The sequence below is a fragment of the Hyaena hyaena genome, unplaced genomic scaffold, assembly GCF_003009895.1.
Source record: "Hyaena hyaena isolate Hyena2069 unplaced genomic scaffold, ASM300989v1 scaffold_24, whole genome shotgun sequence".
Lineage (NCBI taxonomy): Eukaryota > Metazoa > Chordata > Mammalia > Carnivora > Hyaenidae > Hyaena > Hyaena hyaena.
This window is the reverse complement of record NW_024080656.1, coordinates 4,708,928-4,726,693: the sequence shown is the minus strand read 5'-3', so window position 1 is coordinate 4,726,693 and position 17,766 is coordinate 4,708,928. Positions and strand designations below refer to the sequence as shown.

At 42.3% G+C, this 17,766-nt stretch overlaps 1 protein-coding gene across 4 annotated transcripts in view; it reads right to left on the bottom strand.

The window, feature by feature from the left end:
• The window catches only part of LIMCH1 (LIM and calponin homology domains 1), a 323,010-nt gene that overhangs the window by 63,336 nt on the left and 241,908 nt on the right, over positions 1-17,766 (bottom strand). For 3 of the 4 annotated variants that reach the window (XM_039227028.1, XM_039227026.1, XM_039227029.1), the window contains exon 4: positions 478-513. In XM_039227028.1, the coding sequence (XP_039082959.1) occupies positions 478-513 (36 nt within the window). Of the gene's footprint in view, positions 1-477; positions 514-5,391; positions 5,653-6,094; positions 6,204-6,313; positions 6,430-7,742; positions 8,073-8,819; positions 9,063-11,518; positions 11,822-17,766 lie in introns of all 4 variants that reach the window. The other variant, XM_039227025.1, reaches the window with a different exon arrangement.

Here is a 17,766-nt window from a genome sequence, read left to right as displayed (position 1 = left end):
ACAATTTATATTACTCCAACCTGAGAGGAACTTGGGCTTCTGGATCTATAATTAGTGGTTTAGGATTTGTTTTCTTCGTTCAGAAAAGTATGGCTATAAGAATGACTGCTTCATTGTTAACTCCAAGCCCTAACATATCAAAAATTAAATGCAAAACGCAGAATAATTCTGTGGTTCAGAAGGGCTACCAGCATCCAAACCATAAGAAGAACTTCACTGTGCCACGTCTAGGAAAAGCAAATGTTAAGTTTAAGCGGCAGCTGCATATTAGAATCATGCTTTTTACTCCTTCATTCATCTGTCCTGCACAGAACATATGTTCTGCATTCCAAGTTCAAGTGCTTTTCTGGGGCTGCATGAGTCAGTTAGCTGTTCAGTTCACGGTTGCATCAATGGCGTTTCAATTAGTGGTGAGTACTGGAAGCATGCAGTTTAAGCTAATAATTAATGTATTCCTATAAACACAAGACAACTTACTCTGCGTCATCAGACACAGGAGTTCTCGGACCGTATCTATAAGACCAAATACAAAATTAGAGGATGGGTAAGACAGAAGGTAAACACTGTAACCAAACTGGAAACAAACGCTCCTGGTGAAATGCTTGCACGCCAAACCTTTTTTTCTGATCACACTGGAAGAGAAGTGTCATTATACAATTAGTGATATTCATGAGCTGCAGAAAAGGAAAGAAAAGTCTTGACATTTCTAAAGAATGCAAACTGCGAATTAAAACGCAGAGAAGAAATGAAAATAATCCCCATGCTACCCACAAAAAAGAATCTGTTCAAGACGAACACAAAAAGGCTTAGGTGCAACCCACAATGTTTAGAGAAGGCAGTTCAAAAAGAAAAAAAAAAAATAAAACAAAACCTGTATTATGGTTGTTCACAAACAGTTAAACTGTTCATGCCTTTATGTTCAGCAGTAATGGCCGTAATGGACACCCAACATAGAAGCACACGCTTACTGACCCTTTCTCTGATGTGTTAATGCATTTGCACAAATGACATCAAAGAGCGTTTCTGCAGTTTTCTGAAAGCAAACCAGAACTCCAACCAGAACCCCAATCAGTGCCTTCCGCATGCATTTGACAAAAACCACAATTCCTAGAAAACTGGCAGCCTTAATCAAAACCAGACTTGGATAATATTCCATAACTTGAAAAACCAACATTTAAAAAAATAATCTTCTATATTCTCCCGATTATTTAGGTCTACAAAGTTGTACCTTTTACGATATAGACACTTTAAATTTTAATGTGTTTGATAAGGCAAGGAAAAAAGTTAAATTAGAAAGAAGAAATAGGGACATTACAGGGCATATTTTAAAGCACATTAAAAAAAAAAAAGCAGCTTCCACAAACGACTATCACCTCAGTAAAGAGAGATTTTAAGAGAAGTTTCTTACCTATGCCCTAAAAGCATTTCTGCACTCTGATGGGGACAAAGAATTATTTGAGTAAAGAAAAAAATGTCCTGTTTTCAGTTTCCAGCAAATTAAATTTTGGGGTTTTCAGCAAAAATTACCTTGTCTCATGTTCAGTTTCATAACAGTTTATGGGGAAAATTTTTTAAAGAGCTCTTCCTATACTCTTAGGGAAAACACCCTGGAATGCATGGGTGCACACGTACACCCTTCTCTCTTATCTGCTCTTATCATTCTAGAACAGCCCGCATTCATTAACAGTTGGTTTCATTTACAGTGAAGGCAACAAAACCAGAGCAAAACCCAAAATCTCTGTTCAAATGGCCAAAAGGTTTGTGGATATTTCTCTTCTGGTAGTCAGACTCATTTTCTGTTTCTCGAGGAGATAGTTTCAGATGGGGCTAAAGTTTGACCTAATGCACTCAAGTTTCTAAAAATATTACTACACTGAAACACATGACCAGTGGATTCCTCCATAATGAGAGAGGGCATGAGCATGGCTCATTCTGAAGACTGGATCTATGCTTCCCAGTTAATTAGTAGGCGCATTGGAACAGGTTTGTGCAAACACAGTGTTTTCTAAATTATCTGTAGAAGAGAGCAGAGAAGTTATGCCCAGTTAGCTTAGAAATAATCAATTAATAGTTAGCATGTGTTTTTGTGTTTCTACCTGAAGATTTTTATTAAAGTACATTTTATACTGCAGAAAGTACACCTATTATACACATATTCCTTGGTGAATCTGCACAAACCATATATACCCAGAGATTAGGGTCGAGTGTTTTCTACCATATAAATGGACCCATATAGTATTATCCTTTTGAGTTTGGCTTTTTTAGCACATTTTGTTGATGAGATTTAGCTACATGTATGTTATATGTAGGATATATTTTTTCCTTTTTTTTTTTTAAATCTTTATTTTTAATGGGTGGGAGGGGCATAGAGAAAGGGGAACTGAGGATCCCAAGCCAGCTGTACACTAATGAGCAGAAAGCCTGATGTGGGGCTTGAACTCACAAACTGTGAGATCCTGACCTAAGCATGGTTGGATGCTTAACCAACTAAGCCACCCATGCGCCCCATGTTTTCTTTTTCTTTTTTAAGAGAGACAGAAAGGGAGACAGAGAGAGACAGAGAGCACATGAACAGTGGAGAAGGGTAGAGGGAGAGAATCCCAAGCAGGCTACACGCTGAGCCCCCCACCCCATGGGGCTTGATCCCATGACCTTGGGATCATGGCCTGAGCTGAAATCGAGAGCTGGACATTCAATTGACTGAGCCACCTAGGCACCCCACATGTAGGATGTATTTGAATTTAAACTGCTTCTACACAAAATATTTAACAGCATTTCATGGAAATTTCTGTCAACAAATGTAGATTTACACTAAAATGTAAGCTCCGTGAGGGCAGAGATTTTCCTTTTGCGTTCCCTGATGGCGCCCAGACTAGGACTTCAATAACTATTTATTGAATACTCTGGAAATGGAAAAGAATAGTGCAGTCTCTACAGATAATGTTCATTTAGCCCTTTACTATACACCTATGGGTTAAGGAATTTCCGCTCAGACTAACTTATTAGCTTTAAGAAGGCATCAATTTAAGCATAGCTGCCTTTGCAGTAAAGGAAAAGATAATTATAGCTTGGGCTGCAAATGGCTTTCTCAGTTGTCCTACGGGAAACTGAAAAGTACATGTAAGTTAAAAAAAAGTCACTAATAAAGAGATTTTCTTTTTTTAAATGCAAAGTAGGTGAGTCAATAGGTACAAAATCAGCCAGACAAATCAGTTGGTTATAAGCATCTCACCAAAAAGGAAAAGAAGGAAGGAAGGAAGGAAGGAAGGAAGGAAGGAAGGAAGGAAGGAAGGAAGGAAGGAAAGAAAGAAAGAAAGAAAGAAAGAAAGAAAAAGCAGTGAATAAAGTTTAATTGTGAGGGTAGGGATATTTAGAAAGATAAAGAGAATACTTTATGCATCTATTGATTGCATGTATGTACCTTTCAGCACTGATAAAGCATTTCAGGATCAGTAATTGGCTGGTTATAAACTTTCCTATTATGAACTGGCATGTGCTTCATTTGAAGTGTGAGGAAAAAACGGGTTTCCTGCTCATTTAAAATTATCCACTAGCACCCAGCCCCATGTTGTACACATAGTGATTACTCAGTAAATACTTGTGGAAAAGAAACATGAATTCCCAAAGCGTGTGCTACTCACTCACACAACTGGGTCACGCAGTTAATCTGACCATACCTCTTTCTGCTCAAGCTAGCCATTCATTGTCATTTGAACAGAAAGAGGACTTTCTCTGAATCACAAACGGGGGCAGATAAAAGTGACAGGGAATTCATCAGGCTTCCGCAGCTCCTGCCAGGCACTGGAGGGGGGCAGTGGCTTTCTGCTCAGGCAGAGCTGGTTTCGAATGTTGGACAGTTACCTGCTGTGTGGATGTGGACCTCAGTTTCCTAACTGCAAGATACAGATGAAAATTCTTCTCAGAGGCTGTGTGAGGAATAAGTAAATGAGAAAACACCTGGAATGTGTCTAGTAGGCAGCCACGCGCTCTGTATCCTTCCTCCCTTTCGCTCTAACTGCCTTTACAGCAGCGTCCATAATCCCGGGCCATATTGTGTCAAGGCATCTGGAAAGGAAGTGAGAGCAGTGGACTGGGCAGCCCAGTCAGTCCCTCTGTCACTAACCAGCCCTGACTGGCCTTGACTAGCCAGGATCTACATATGATCCACTCACTCACTTCCCTCTACGTTGCCCTCCCTGTGAATTGCTGACAGAAGGTAAGCTGGAAAGAAGAGACACATTCTGACAGGGCCACGAAGCACTCCTCACTCTGGAGCAGAGCACGAATGTTACCCCTGCTTCCTGAAACCAATGTTTCAAGAAGGCTCTACTCTAGTACTAGTATGATTCAGAGGAATATAAAGCAGAGGTTAGATCTAGGTTGTAAACATAGCAAGGATATTAATTTAAAAATTTGGATGTTACTTGAGATTTTCCCTGTTCCCCATCTTACTCTCTGCCCTGCTACCTCTAAGGTCCTTTGTGAAGCAGAACTCCATCACTTCCTGTTTTATGTGGGTCTTTTTTATTTTAAGTTTATTTATTTACTTGAGAGAGACAGAGACAATGCAAGTAGGGGAGGAGTAGAGAGAGAGAGAGAGAGAGAGAGAGTGAGAGAATCCCAAGCAAGCTCCTTGCAGTCAGCTCGGAGCCCACGGCAGAGCTCCAACTCACAAAACCGTGAGATCATGACCTGAGCTGAAACCAAGAGTCAGACACTTAACTGTCTGGGCCACCCAGGCACCCCTAATAGTAAATCATATAATTATGCAAAACACCCCTCACTCCTTTACCCTACACAGATCTGGCGGACCACACTTTTAACAAAGGGTGTCACTCTTATTAAATAGTAACAGGGGCTTCAACATATAGGACTTTACCTACAAACTTCAGATTATTTCCTTACTCTTCCTTTTAAATCAAGTCAAGGCACAGAATAGAAATCTCACCTCTAGAAAGCACTGAGTGTTTGCTAAGGTTGAAATTTAATTAAATTACAACTGCTAAGTGGTATACATCTTCTTTGGACCTGTAGACCCTTCAGGAATCAAAGTGAAATCAAGTAGCTCAGAAAAAGGGTCAATTCGTTTACCTGAGGGCTCCTACATGCACTAGGAAGAAATAAAAGAGTCCCATTTAGGCTGCCCACAAGATGAGAGTCAGAAAAAAATGTTGAACAGGAAAACTCGCATCTGGATTTTTTCCCCATACCTGCTTATATGCAAAAAAGGAAAAAAAAAAAAAAGCCTTGGCAGACCCGGCCAATTTTTGTCATTTCATCTCTGCAAGCGACAGCAGTAAGTGCCATAATGTGTTAATAACATACTCAAAGCATCCATGAAGGCTCAGACTAGAGAAACAAAATCACAAAAGCTCAGGATGATCTTCTGACCTCTTATCTTTCATTGGCAGACCTTTGACAGATTCCTCCGCGTCCTGTTGCTTTGTGAATGGAACTGGAAGGAACTGGTTTGTGTTGGGTGCGATGCGTCTAAGAGACATCCCAGTTCTCCTGACCATCATGTCATCTTTTTGTAAATCATAGGACTTTCCTTGGCCTTTCAGTCTGCTGCCAATCCAGGCAGGAGCTGTCATCTTCTCCGAGCTCTCTTCTGTCCCGGAAGCCTTGCGCTCAGAGGCCGGGGGACACGAACTAGGGCAACATTCAGGCCGGCCCGTCAAAGGCCACTTATTGCTAAAGATGTTTGCGGTAGCATCGCTCACTGGCATTAACCCAAAACAGAAGAAGCCAACATCCATGGAGGCAGCAGCACACATAGCAACCGAGGATTAACACCGTGGACCTCCATCATGCAACTGGTACTTACACACCAGTGGGTTTCCCTTTCCGGTGTTCATGATTCCTGAGAATGAAATTCGGCCAGCACCCAACCACATGCAAAGGCTCAAATCTCTACCCGGAGGGGGAACTGAAAGCCGGACTGTGACCCTGGGATGGGGGCATTCTTTTAAGTGACTTAGCTCCACGCCACATCAGTCATCAAGTGCATACTGTGGCTCTAAGCTGTTTTCTGAGAACACAACAGCCACACACGGCAGAAGCAGCACACCCTGGAATGCAGGCAGGCGCTCACAGTGGCTGGCCGCTCTCCTCTGATCTTTCAGCCTTTGGCAGCGCCTCAGAATCTCTTTGAGCAACTCCTTCTTTCTCTTTGCCATCCTGTGGCAGCTGTTTGCATGTAACTAAAGCCAGAGAGGAAGGCTTTATTGCTAGGGAAGAATTCACACCAGAGGCCTTGACCCCCACCTGTCATCCTTCACCTCCTGGGAAGGGAGAGAAAGTCACTCCTCACCTTCCTCTGTTCTTGGGCACTCGCCCAGACTGCAGGCATGCTCCTCCTGGGTCTCCAGCACAGCGGCCGGCCGCAAGACCCTTTTGTGATGGTCGTCTACACCAGAAGTCACTATTCTGTTGATAATCACATAACAGTGGTGGCAAGAGAGAAGAGGAGAGAGAATTATGAAAGGACACAACGAAAGTTGTTGAGACTGAGAGATTAAGAGAGTTCAGTTGCTCTCATTCCGGAAGCTGGTTAGTAAGGATGACAGACTCAGATTGAGATACTGGAATGTGACTCAGGGCCTGAGACAGGTCAGAGAAGGCTGGCATGACCCTGGGTGATGGGTCCCTAAGTAGTTAAGGACTCAACGATGCATTTCCTACTAATGTCTCATCCCCACCCCTTCCACCCCAGGTCCCCATCTGCCTCTGAAACCCAAACTATGTATTTCTGGTGTACTAGGGTTATGTATATCTACAGTCCGCTGTACTCCATGGTGTTGGCTACATGGTGTTGGCTACACTGGATCAAAGATACCCCTCGGTATGTCATGGACCATTTACTGTTTCCTTTGGATTGCAAGGTCAAAGCACAGGGGAGGATGTCTTGAGTATTTCCTCCTGCCACGGATAGCCTTGCTTTGTTCCCACCATGCAGGTGGAATGGAGGTTCCCAAGAGAATCCAGAGTCCTAAAAACCCCTTATACCTGCTTCCTGGAAGAGAGACCAGCTCACTGAACTGAACCCCCAGAGAGGGCTTGGGAATTCAAAGCTGGATGGCTTCCAATGAGGATGAGGACTGGTGATAGGCCTCCAAGGGCTTTTCCCAGGTGATCCCTCACAAATGTGGATGGTGATTCAGCCAAGGAAATTCTCCACTCATAGGAATCCCAAGGGAGGAGTCTTTTTCCATTCATGACTTATTATACAATTTTTTTTTAAGTAGTGGAGGGAAGAGAGCTTTACTTTTCTTGTTGTCTCCTTCAATGTCCAAATTTAGACTTAGCGATATTAATAACTATTTTTTCCTCCCTCCGTGGGATAAGAAAGAGGGATGCTGTAAACAAACCTGATTTTTATCCATAGATCTTTAGAAGAAACACTAAGGATATCATTAAAACACTCCATCTAGTTCATCCAATATTTCCAACTAATAAAATAGGGCTTAATGCAGCCCAGGGAACAAGGGTCATTCGCCAAGATTACTGGCATTTCCAGGCAGTCATTCTGGTGACAACAGAATCAAAATTGACGCCTGCCATTAACGTTCACACACATGCGCCTCCCCAAGGCGACCCGCTAACGTTACTTCTCTGCCAACCAGCAAAAGAGCCTGTGTAAACTACGTGATCTCCGGAGGCTTCTTTAATGTGCTTCAGCAGGCTCTTTAAAAGCAGCAGTGATTCCCATGCAGATCTTGCACGTGTGCGGCCAAAAATACCTGCAGTCATTTTGCAGACTAAGCATTTGTTCTTTTTCTGAGCCAGACGTGGCTGCTGAGGCAGGGGTGACGGAGTTCATTTCAGTCTCGCTGTCACGACCGGTGACTTCTTCTACATCCTCCCTAGGCCCAGTCTTGCCAATGCTGAGTCGCTTCCATTTCTGCTGATCTATCTCTGTCACGGGTCCGAAGTGCACAGACTTGTGCCTGGGCCGGGAAGCCTGCTGGTAGGCCCTTGCTCTGTGGCTGGCAAAGTCATCACGGATGGCAGTTTCTGGTTTAATTTCTGGTGAAGGCTCGGGGGCACAGATGTGCTCCACATCTCCATCCCTAGTCAGAACCAGAAATGAGTTCCAAAGATCTCTCAGGCAAGTACAAATGAATAAGAGCTCTTTTTTTTTTTTTTTAAATACCAGATTTATTAAAAATACTTCTATGGCTAGAGCAGAATTGCTTTTCCATTAATCAATCAAATGAAGAAACGATCATTGTCTTGCCTAGGTAACAGTGCTTGAAGCTTCTATGGCTTTCAAAATATCACTTCCAACATCATAAATGATGGCATAAGAAAATCTGAGGTATAATCGGGGGCGCCTGGGTGGCTCAATCATTTAAGCAGCTGACTTCGGCTCAGGTCATAATCTTACAGTTCATGAGTCCAAGCCCCACATCGGGCTCTGTGCTGACAGCTCAGAGCCTGAAGCCTGCTTCAGATTCTGTGTCTCCCTTTCTCTCTCTGCCCCTCTCCCACTCCCGCTCTGTCTCCCTCTCTCTCAAAAATAAATAAATGTTTATAAAAATTAAAAAAAAGAAAATCTTAGGTACAATGAAATAACTAAAATTAGTTAAAAATCAATTTAAACTCCTTACAGTAAACAAGCCTACCAAATAACCATTCACAGTAGGTGGATGTTTTCCATCCAGTGGCTTGTAAATTTTAGTATTAATAACTTTCAACTCATAAAGAATACACTGTGTTTTGAGGAGTTTTGTTTTTCTAGCCCCGAGAACATAAAATGATAGAGGATAAGCATTTGATTCCTTCAAAGGGGAAAACCAGGGAAAAACATGACACACCTCGTCTTTCCTGACACTTTCAGTCTCTCCCACGTCTCCAAATCAGCCTCTGTTATATTGGAGACTGTGACAAATCTCGGAGGCTCTCGGTGAGGGGCAAGGTAGCCCTGAATTCTCCGCTGAGCCAGGTCATCCTTGTAAAGATCTGGCACCTTCCTTACTCCTTCTTCTGCAGGTTCGCTCTCCTGAGTCCGAGTAATACAGGTCACCATTGACTTCACTTCTTCTGTTTGGCCCTGGTTTCTGTCAAGTTTATCCAGACCCCCACATCATTGGAAAAATCAGGTTCAAGGAAGGGGAGCAGACAAACACCAATGTCAAGCAAGGTACTTCAGAGGCTAAGGACAGAAGGAAATGATGGAAGTACCTTTCCCTTTCTCAAAAAATATGGAATCAATTGGAGCCTTGATTCCTTTGGCCTACGCTACCCTTTTGACACTCTAATGAGATGGAGTTCTTCCACCAGATGACAGTCTCAAGTTTAGTTTAGGAAGAGAAACCAGGGCTTGCTGAAAGACTGTTAAGAATGGTAATGAGATTTCGGTTTGACAGTAACGATGCCCGATTCCCACACTATTCAAGTTACCATAATGAATTCAAGTTTCCTGATTGAATCCTTGAGCCCTTTGGAATGTCTTTTACGGCACCAGTAAAATGTTAGTAACGAGCTCTGTATGATCCAAACGCTAGGATTAGTTTGGAGATAGCTGGAACGTCGTTCACATGTTAAATATCTCTACCGTAAACACACAACTGTCAGAAGGTACATTTAAGTCAATGCAGAACAGAAAGTTTCGAGGTTCAAACTTGGCCTCTTCTCCCCTATAGCACTGGTTAGATTTGGGTAATGTAAACTCGATAAACAGTGTATCCTATTTACATGGATCTACAAAGCCAATGCCCATTTGTTTCTTGTGTTAGTAACAAGTCATCTTTATTGACGTTAAAACTGATACTTTCAATATTTCTCCTAAGAAGTGGATGTCAGGTGGCTAATGCTGACAATGCTGTAATCTACATTGAAGAAGATGTCTACGTGCATAAACGTTCTATTCGATTAAAAATCAATTTCTAACTAAATATGCCTCTTGAGATAGAAAATCTCAAAAACCTACATAAATAGGGCTCTTAACTTATAAAAAAATATATCATCTGAGCCAGAAAACTATGAGGTGTTCTTTTGTTACATGGATGACATGGTGTATTTGCAGAGCCTATGCAAGTAGGATGTCTACTTTTAGTTTGGGAAAGTAGATGAAGGAAGGGCAGAGCCAAGAGCCACCAGGGCCCTTCTCTTCTTTCATCGGTTCTTTGATGCTCTCAAACGAGGTTACGGGCTATCCCAGACTCAGAGCCGTGTCCCCAAACACAGAGTCAGGTGACAACAGACAAATGAGGTTGGAAATACCAGGAATTAAAATTGCATGCAGGAGAAAGGAAAAAAAGGAGATACAAAAGCTACTCCTTTTCCTAACTCAAGTTGCTGATCCCCATCAATGTGCCTTGATGCCAGTCCGTTGTCCTCAAGTCTTTGTTTCATGTGCAACAACTGATCCCTCTCACAAGGCCCTTCTAGAACGGTTTGTTACAAGGCATGCCATCAGGAACGGCACGGAGCGAGAGACTCCTGAAGCCAAAATATGTCCTATTAAAATAATCATGCCAGGACCTCTGTGCTCTAAACCCTGTTCTGCATCTGAGGATCTTGCATGCACTTTGTATCTGGTACATTCCAGAACATTGGTAGCGGCGCATAACAACAGCATCACTAACAACTCCACTGAGCTCAGTGACTCTGCCCCGAGAACCATTTGAATCGTGTAAAACAGAGTTAAGATGTTTATATTCTTCGTTCAACAGAATTTGCAAACCTCTTAAATGATAGACCAAGGGATGGCAATTTGACAATGCAAATCTCTGATTTTGATATAAATACAAAAAATACAAGAATAATCAACCTTGTGTGATGAAATTTAGCCAGCTGACATCTTAAATGAAATCCTATCCCTCCAAGGGTGAAAACCACTGGCCAAAACCCATGTCGCTACAATTTTCCCTTCCCAAATTAAGAGGATGGGGGAAGAGCTGGGAGAAGAAAACTCACTTAAAAACAATTTCCATAATAGAACAAATGGAAGTGTATTATCGTTGAGAAGGTTTTGTTTTTAGATAAGAAATCTCCATTATTAAATGTCTAAGTGACCTCACTCATATGCAGAAAGGAAGAGCAAGGCTCACTTCCCCTCTTTCCATATCTAAAAGGAGCTAAGAAGAGAGAAGAGCCCAAGACAAGGAATAACAGTGCTTTCTGCTTCCTGTTAATGGACTGGAGCAGCTGTGAGCGGTGGCTGTCCCTGACAGGCAATGGCACATGTCTGCCTGTGCCCATAATATTGATCATATGTGGTGATCTGTCCACCGGAACTCAAAGCTTATTTGAAGTCAGCCCTATCTGGGACATGGCTATTCTACTTTCTGTCACTGCATTTAGAGAGACTGGATATGGGGAGTTCCACTTCAAAATAAGCCACCAGTACCAATTATTTGTCATTGGGGCAGGAAAGAAAGGAATGGAGGGCTATGACACAAGTCATCTTCAAGTAATTATGTTCCTTCTCTCTCTCTCCCTCTCTTTCTCTTTCTCACACATGTGCACACACACGCACACCCACATGTGCACGCACACACACAGTGCACACCTTTTATATTCTAGACTTTTCTTTTCTGAAATTCCCTTTGAGAGTTGTCTGCTGCTATCTGATTTCTCTGCCTCTTTTTTACGGTAAGGCCCATAGAGGAGCTGGTTCAATGGCACCATTGGCTTGGTCTGGTTCATCCTCACTCTCCTGGCAGCAAAATCATCTTTCTCAAGATCAGGCCGTCGACACGCAACTTCATCTTCCGACTGTGGATCTTTGCCACGTTCGTGGGTCAGGAAAGGGTTTTCTTCGCGAAGGACAATGTCGTGAATGGCTTCTTTCTCATTACTTAATTGCTTGTGGCTGATAGAGCAAAATTAAACAGAACTCGGCGCATGATCAGACCAAATGTTTTTTTAAATCCCCATCTCCAGGCACACAGCTGTGTTGTTAGTGAAAGGTCTTCTCAGTGTCGTTAGTGTAGGTGACATCTGTTTACTATCTTAGTCTAGAGTTGTAGCATAGTTAGGGTGGGTTTTAAAACCTTGAATTTAGCCAGCTACTAGCAAGACTAAAAATTCATGTGATTGGCAGAGCCCCATCAGCATCAGCACCGCAGGATCCTAAATGGCTCTCCAAACGTGACCCTCCAAACTCTTCTCATAAAATTGGGAAGAATAGAAAGCTTTTGGCTGTTCTTTTTTCTTTAGCACAGGAGCGGCACACCCAATAGGTACTCAATTTGCTTTTGAGTGATAGGGCAAAACTCTGGGGCACCAAGATGCTAATCCGAGGGGAAGCTGAGGCATGCACCTAGGGGACAGCAAGCCTATCATACGTACCAGATTGCAAAGTGTGAGGAAGGTCTTTTGGCAGAGCTGGGCTAACCTGAAACATCTGGAAGAGTTTATGGCCACTCACAGGATGGACCCAAGGCATAAATGCTTCTCTTGCCCTGAACCCTCCCGTGAGCAGCTCTGGCTTCCATCTTCTACCCCAGTGACTATCCACATCTCAGCTTTTTTTTCACCAGATGCTAAGTGTCAAGTAAATTGTGGTAAAACATTTTGCCAAAATGGCTAAAAACTTATCACTTTGCATTATTTCCATTTTCAAAGAGACGTTGAACGCCCCAAGCTTTAAATTCCTGAATGCAGTTTAATGGTGGACTATCAGGACTTTTCACTTAGTTTTTTGTTTGTTTGTTTTTGTTTTTGTCAGAGGCCTGTGGGATAGGAATAGGGTCAAAGGTGTCTATCTGGTATTCACACAGACTCCTCTCCCCCTACTCATAAGATCAGCCTTGCTTCTAAGTAATTATTTTTCCAAGTAATAATAAAATGTTAAAACATTTTTGTCATTTATTTTCTTCTTCCTGTTTCATAAAGATAATAAAATATCTTGATATCTAGAGAAAGCTCACCTACTCTGTAGTAATTTCTAAGAGAGGATTAAGAATAAAGTCTTCATCCTCAAAGGACAGCTCATCTCAGAAATGAAGAAGGAATGAACTAGCCTAACCAGGTGTAGAGTGAACAAGGACATTGTGTACCCTGGTCCACCAGGTAGCCCGTATCAGCTGCTCGGCCCGATACTGGTCCTGAAGGGGCATCATCTTAAGACTACAGTAGGCCCTCACTCCATCTGACTTTTGGAAAGTCAAATCATCACTAATCATGCCCAGAAAATTCCATCTTCTCACTGTGGACACTGCTCTCAATACAAATTTAAAACAGAATTTGGAAGTGCCTAGTGATGCTTCGCTCCCTGAATAAATTTATTTCTTAAAATATGAAGCCTGCCTTTGAGTTGCACACTTAACCCCCTCAGTGTTCTGCCTGGCCAGTCAAGAACGATGCCCTCCTGCCTCCTTAGCCAATGCATCTGGAAAATACCAACTGGTGCTGGTTGACTATGGCCATAAAGAACAGCCAATGGAAATCACAGGCCAAATAATTAATCTCTCCAAAAAGGCATTATTTAAAAAGCACAGGGACACCTGGGTGGCTCAGTGGGTTGAGCGTTTGGCTCTTGATTTTGGCTCAGGTCATGATCCTAAGGTCATGGGATTGAGTCCCATGTCAGACTTCACACTGAGCATGGAGTGTGTTTAAGATGGTCTCTCACTCCCCCTGCCCCTCACCACCTCTTAAACAGACAAACAAACAAACAAACAAACAGCACAAGGTTGATGACAAAGAAAGTGGCTAACAATTACTGAGCACTCGGTATGGGCTAGAATTCCTTCTAAGCATTAATTCATTTAAACCTGATACTAACCTTGCAATCTTTGTGTTATTAGCATCGGTCATTTTAAGAGAGTGGACACTAGGTTCTAGGTTAAGAAATTTGCCCAAGGTCAAAGTGCCAGTGGTGAAATTAAAATTTAAACTCAGGCAGTCTGGCTCTGAGGTTCTGTTTGTAACCACTATGCCATGCATTTAGCAAAGGACCAGGCCGTGAATAGTATTGAAAGCGGAACATCATATAAAAAAAAAGGCACTCTCATGACTATGAGGTCGGAGAAAGAGCAATTTGGTATTTTGGTTACCAAATCAAGGGATCCTGTCTGCTGCACTTAGACTGGAGTTGTGATTTGCACTGCTGGTCACAGAGCCCTATGTTCTGCTGGGATTAACAGTAGCAGAATGCTAACTAATCCTACCTTACAATGCTTGCACAGCACTTTACAGTTTACAAAGCGCTTTCACACTCATTATCTCTTTTCAGCTGATCTGCCCCAGGTTAGGGAGGAGCACGCCCGCAGCTTGAACCTCCTAAGTCCAAAGCAGCACCCTATTCAGTTTTTGAGTAGCAGTGGTCATGGGTTACAATCTCCCCAAACTCAGGCAGAATTCTTTAGAATAAAACATATGCATTTATGCAAATGACCATGCCAATTTGTGATGCCAAGTTGAGCAGGGAGAATCTGGTGTTCTCTGTATCACAGGAGCCCAAGCCAGGCTGCAAATTCCCTGGGGCGTTTCTTTTTTGGCTAAATGCCCAGCGTGGCAAGACTTATTTCAAATGATCTCAATTTAGATGTGTGGACTTAAAAAAAAAGAAAAAAAAAAAGAGGGTGAAGACAGCTTTCTGTATCATTGGCCACTGAAAAGTCACTCCCTGCCCACTTGACAAAACGGTCATAATGAATTATTTTCTGCTACTTGCTTGAATCCTGTACATTTAGAGTTTCAAGGCAGACTCAGAGAAAGAGGGAAAAAAATCATGACACAAATTCTGGACGAGTGACACTGGTCATGGTAATAAATAATATGTCTAAGGCACATATGTGGGACTGTGTTCACCAGTGTCTAGTGACTAAAATTTTTAAATAATGTTTTATAATGTGCTTTTCTTTTTCCCTTGAAGGACCTTAAGCGCAGTCTACAGGAAAGGTTCAGTATGTTCTCCTTCAGCTCTCAATAATTACAACTCTCTGAGCAGCTAGTATATTCCAGATACATATGACAGGCCTGTAAGAGTTACCATGCCTCCTTTGTAGAGGAGAATATTGAGGCTTCCAGCCCCAGTTGCCTGAATTTAGATAAATAAAGCAAATTTAAGGGGCAGACGCAGGCTATCTGGCTTGATATGCATGGGGGAGGTTTGACATTTTTATTTTTCCCAAGTTATTCATAGACGAATCGCTTTGGGAAGAAGGGCTTCTCTGTGGGCACGGCTCACTGCTTCGCGGAGAAGGAATACTGTGAGAAACAAGAAAGGCCAAGCTCAGCCTCCAACCTGGCAACCCGTCCAGCCCCCTCTAGAACGAGTAAGGCTGAATTTGCAGGAGAGAATATGGGCTCCAACGAAGCAGGTGAGAGGAAAGGGAAAGCTCTTGTCTCAAAGTTATATATTTCAAAGTGAACGAGATAACGATTTCAACTAAGGAAGAAGTGGCATTCTCTTTCACCCCTTTTCCCTTGGTAACATACAAACAGCCAGCTCACACCGGCAGTCAGTTTGTCCTAGTGAAAGAAACAGGGCTCTCCAGAAGCGCCTTGAGACCTGCTGAAAATGGCCAACACCAGAAACCTCCCTGCTCAGCCGATGCCCAGACAGTGCTGCCGCGTCCAGAGTCCCGGAGGCTCACGCAAGCTCTGCATGCGTCTGGTCCCCGATCCCCAGGGATCGGCTCAGCAGCAGCCAGCGACACGGGCGTCTGGTGAGCAGGGTGTAGAGGAATACGTGTCTGGCACTCAGCTGCATCCACTCTTCCTCTAAAGTTTTCAAAAATGTCTATTGTTCCTTGGAGGCTTTTTTTTTTGTTTTGTTCTCTGTAATTAATTACTACGTGGTTGAGAAGATCCACAGACCAGCCGAAAAGACTGAGTGCTGAAACATATGAAAACAATTAGAAAAGAAGTACAATCACGTGAAACCTATAATTCAGTTCAAAAAAAAAAATAAAAGAAGTTTACTTCTCCAATGGGAAACACCAAGTAAGAGAACTGAAATCTCCATGGCATTTTAATTCAGGGGAAGTGAATCTTGGTTCCTATTTTATCCTCTTAAAAACAGAAATCTTGGCTATTTTTGGCAGAGTCTCAGATTTGGGGGTAATTAAGCTAACTTAATCATAAACTAAAACAGAAGAAAAAATAGTCTATACGCTTTTTACTTCAATGGTGACTCTAATAAATATTAAACTCCACACATTTATTAAGAAGTCCTATTCTCTGTCCCTCGATGCTAAGATACCTCCTAATATACGGTTTGACAGGAAGCTTGGGATTTCTAGGGTTCTAAACTCACCGTGAAAATGGAATAACATGCACTTTTGCTCCTTTTTATATACTGTATATAGAAATAATACAAGGAGGTGTTTGACAAGATTTGGGGAGAAAAAAACAAGAAAACAGTCTACAAAATTAAAGCCTTGTCCTTTGTCTGTGTGCCTCCATTCCTCACCTATGACTTCATATTATTACCCATGTCTACAAATGCAGACTTTCCCAGCTACAAAATGGGCCACAGGATATATATTGGGCCTCTTGCTGGGTTCAAAGATGTGGTGGCCAGAGACATCAGCATATTTACATATCTTATATTCTTATTTTCCAGACATCAAGAAGCCTTTGCATCTTCAGGATATGTGCTTCATTCCAGTTAAGCTACTTTCTGCCTCATTAAAAGCAGGATTCCAAATGTGGATAAACTTATAATGGCTCTCAAGTCTGTTGAAGGCTGCAAAAAGCAACCGATACGAAGACAGGCCAGGCTAGTGACATGGTATGTATAAAAGGTTTATGAGAGAGCTAGCAGCTGAATAGTCTGCCGACAAATGAATTGTGGGTGTTTAGAGCAGCTGTATCACATTGCTGTTGGGGACATTCTCTGGAAATATGCATAATTTTCCTGAACGCAATTTCAGATGTTAAGTCAGAAGATCCAAAGTGTGGTGATATTAATGGACCTGCGAATTTCTGCTTAACAGAGCTACCTTGGATGAAATATGTGACAAATTAAGCCAGATAACAGGAAATGTGGGTGGGAGCAAAAATGAGCACACAAATGTAATAGTCACCCATCAGAATTACATTTGTAAACTAACCACGATTCTAGGTTTGTGCACAGAATGGGAACTGTCATAAAAGATTTCAATATTTCATGACAAAATAAATCTCGCAGCTACTGAAGAGGCCCAATACACCCACGGAATGTCAAGCCTTTGTCCAATCTCTTCTTTTTTCTACATCACCATGATTCCTGGGTGTCCTGCGCTAGCTCAATGAAGCTCCCCACTCATCTCTTGCTGCTCTTTCAGATACTCTAAAGATGAGATAGAGGTTCCTAGAAAAATTAAAAATAGAACTATCTTGGGGCGCCTGGGTGGCTCAGTTGGTTAAGTGTCTGACTCTTGATTTTGGCTCAGGTAATTATCTTATGATTTGTAAGTATGAGCCCTGTGTCGGGCTCCATGCTGACAGTGCAGAGCCTGCTTAGGATTCTCTCTCTTTCACTCTCTCCCTGCCCCTCCCTCACTTGTGTACCTGCTCTCTCTCAAAATAGATAAACAAACTTAAAAAAATAGAACTAGTATATGATCCAGCAACCTCACTTTTGTTTACTTATCCAAAAGAATTGAAATCAGGACCTGGAAGAGATAGTACACTTCCATGTTCATTGTCCCACTATTCACAATAGTCAAGATGTGGAAACAACGTAAATGTCCACTAATGGATGAACGGATAAAGAAAATGTGCTCTTTACATATAATGGAATATCATTCAGCCTTTAAAAAGAGAATTCTGCAGTGTCTGAGAATATGGATGAACCTTGAGAACATTAGGCTAAGTGAAACA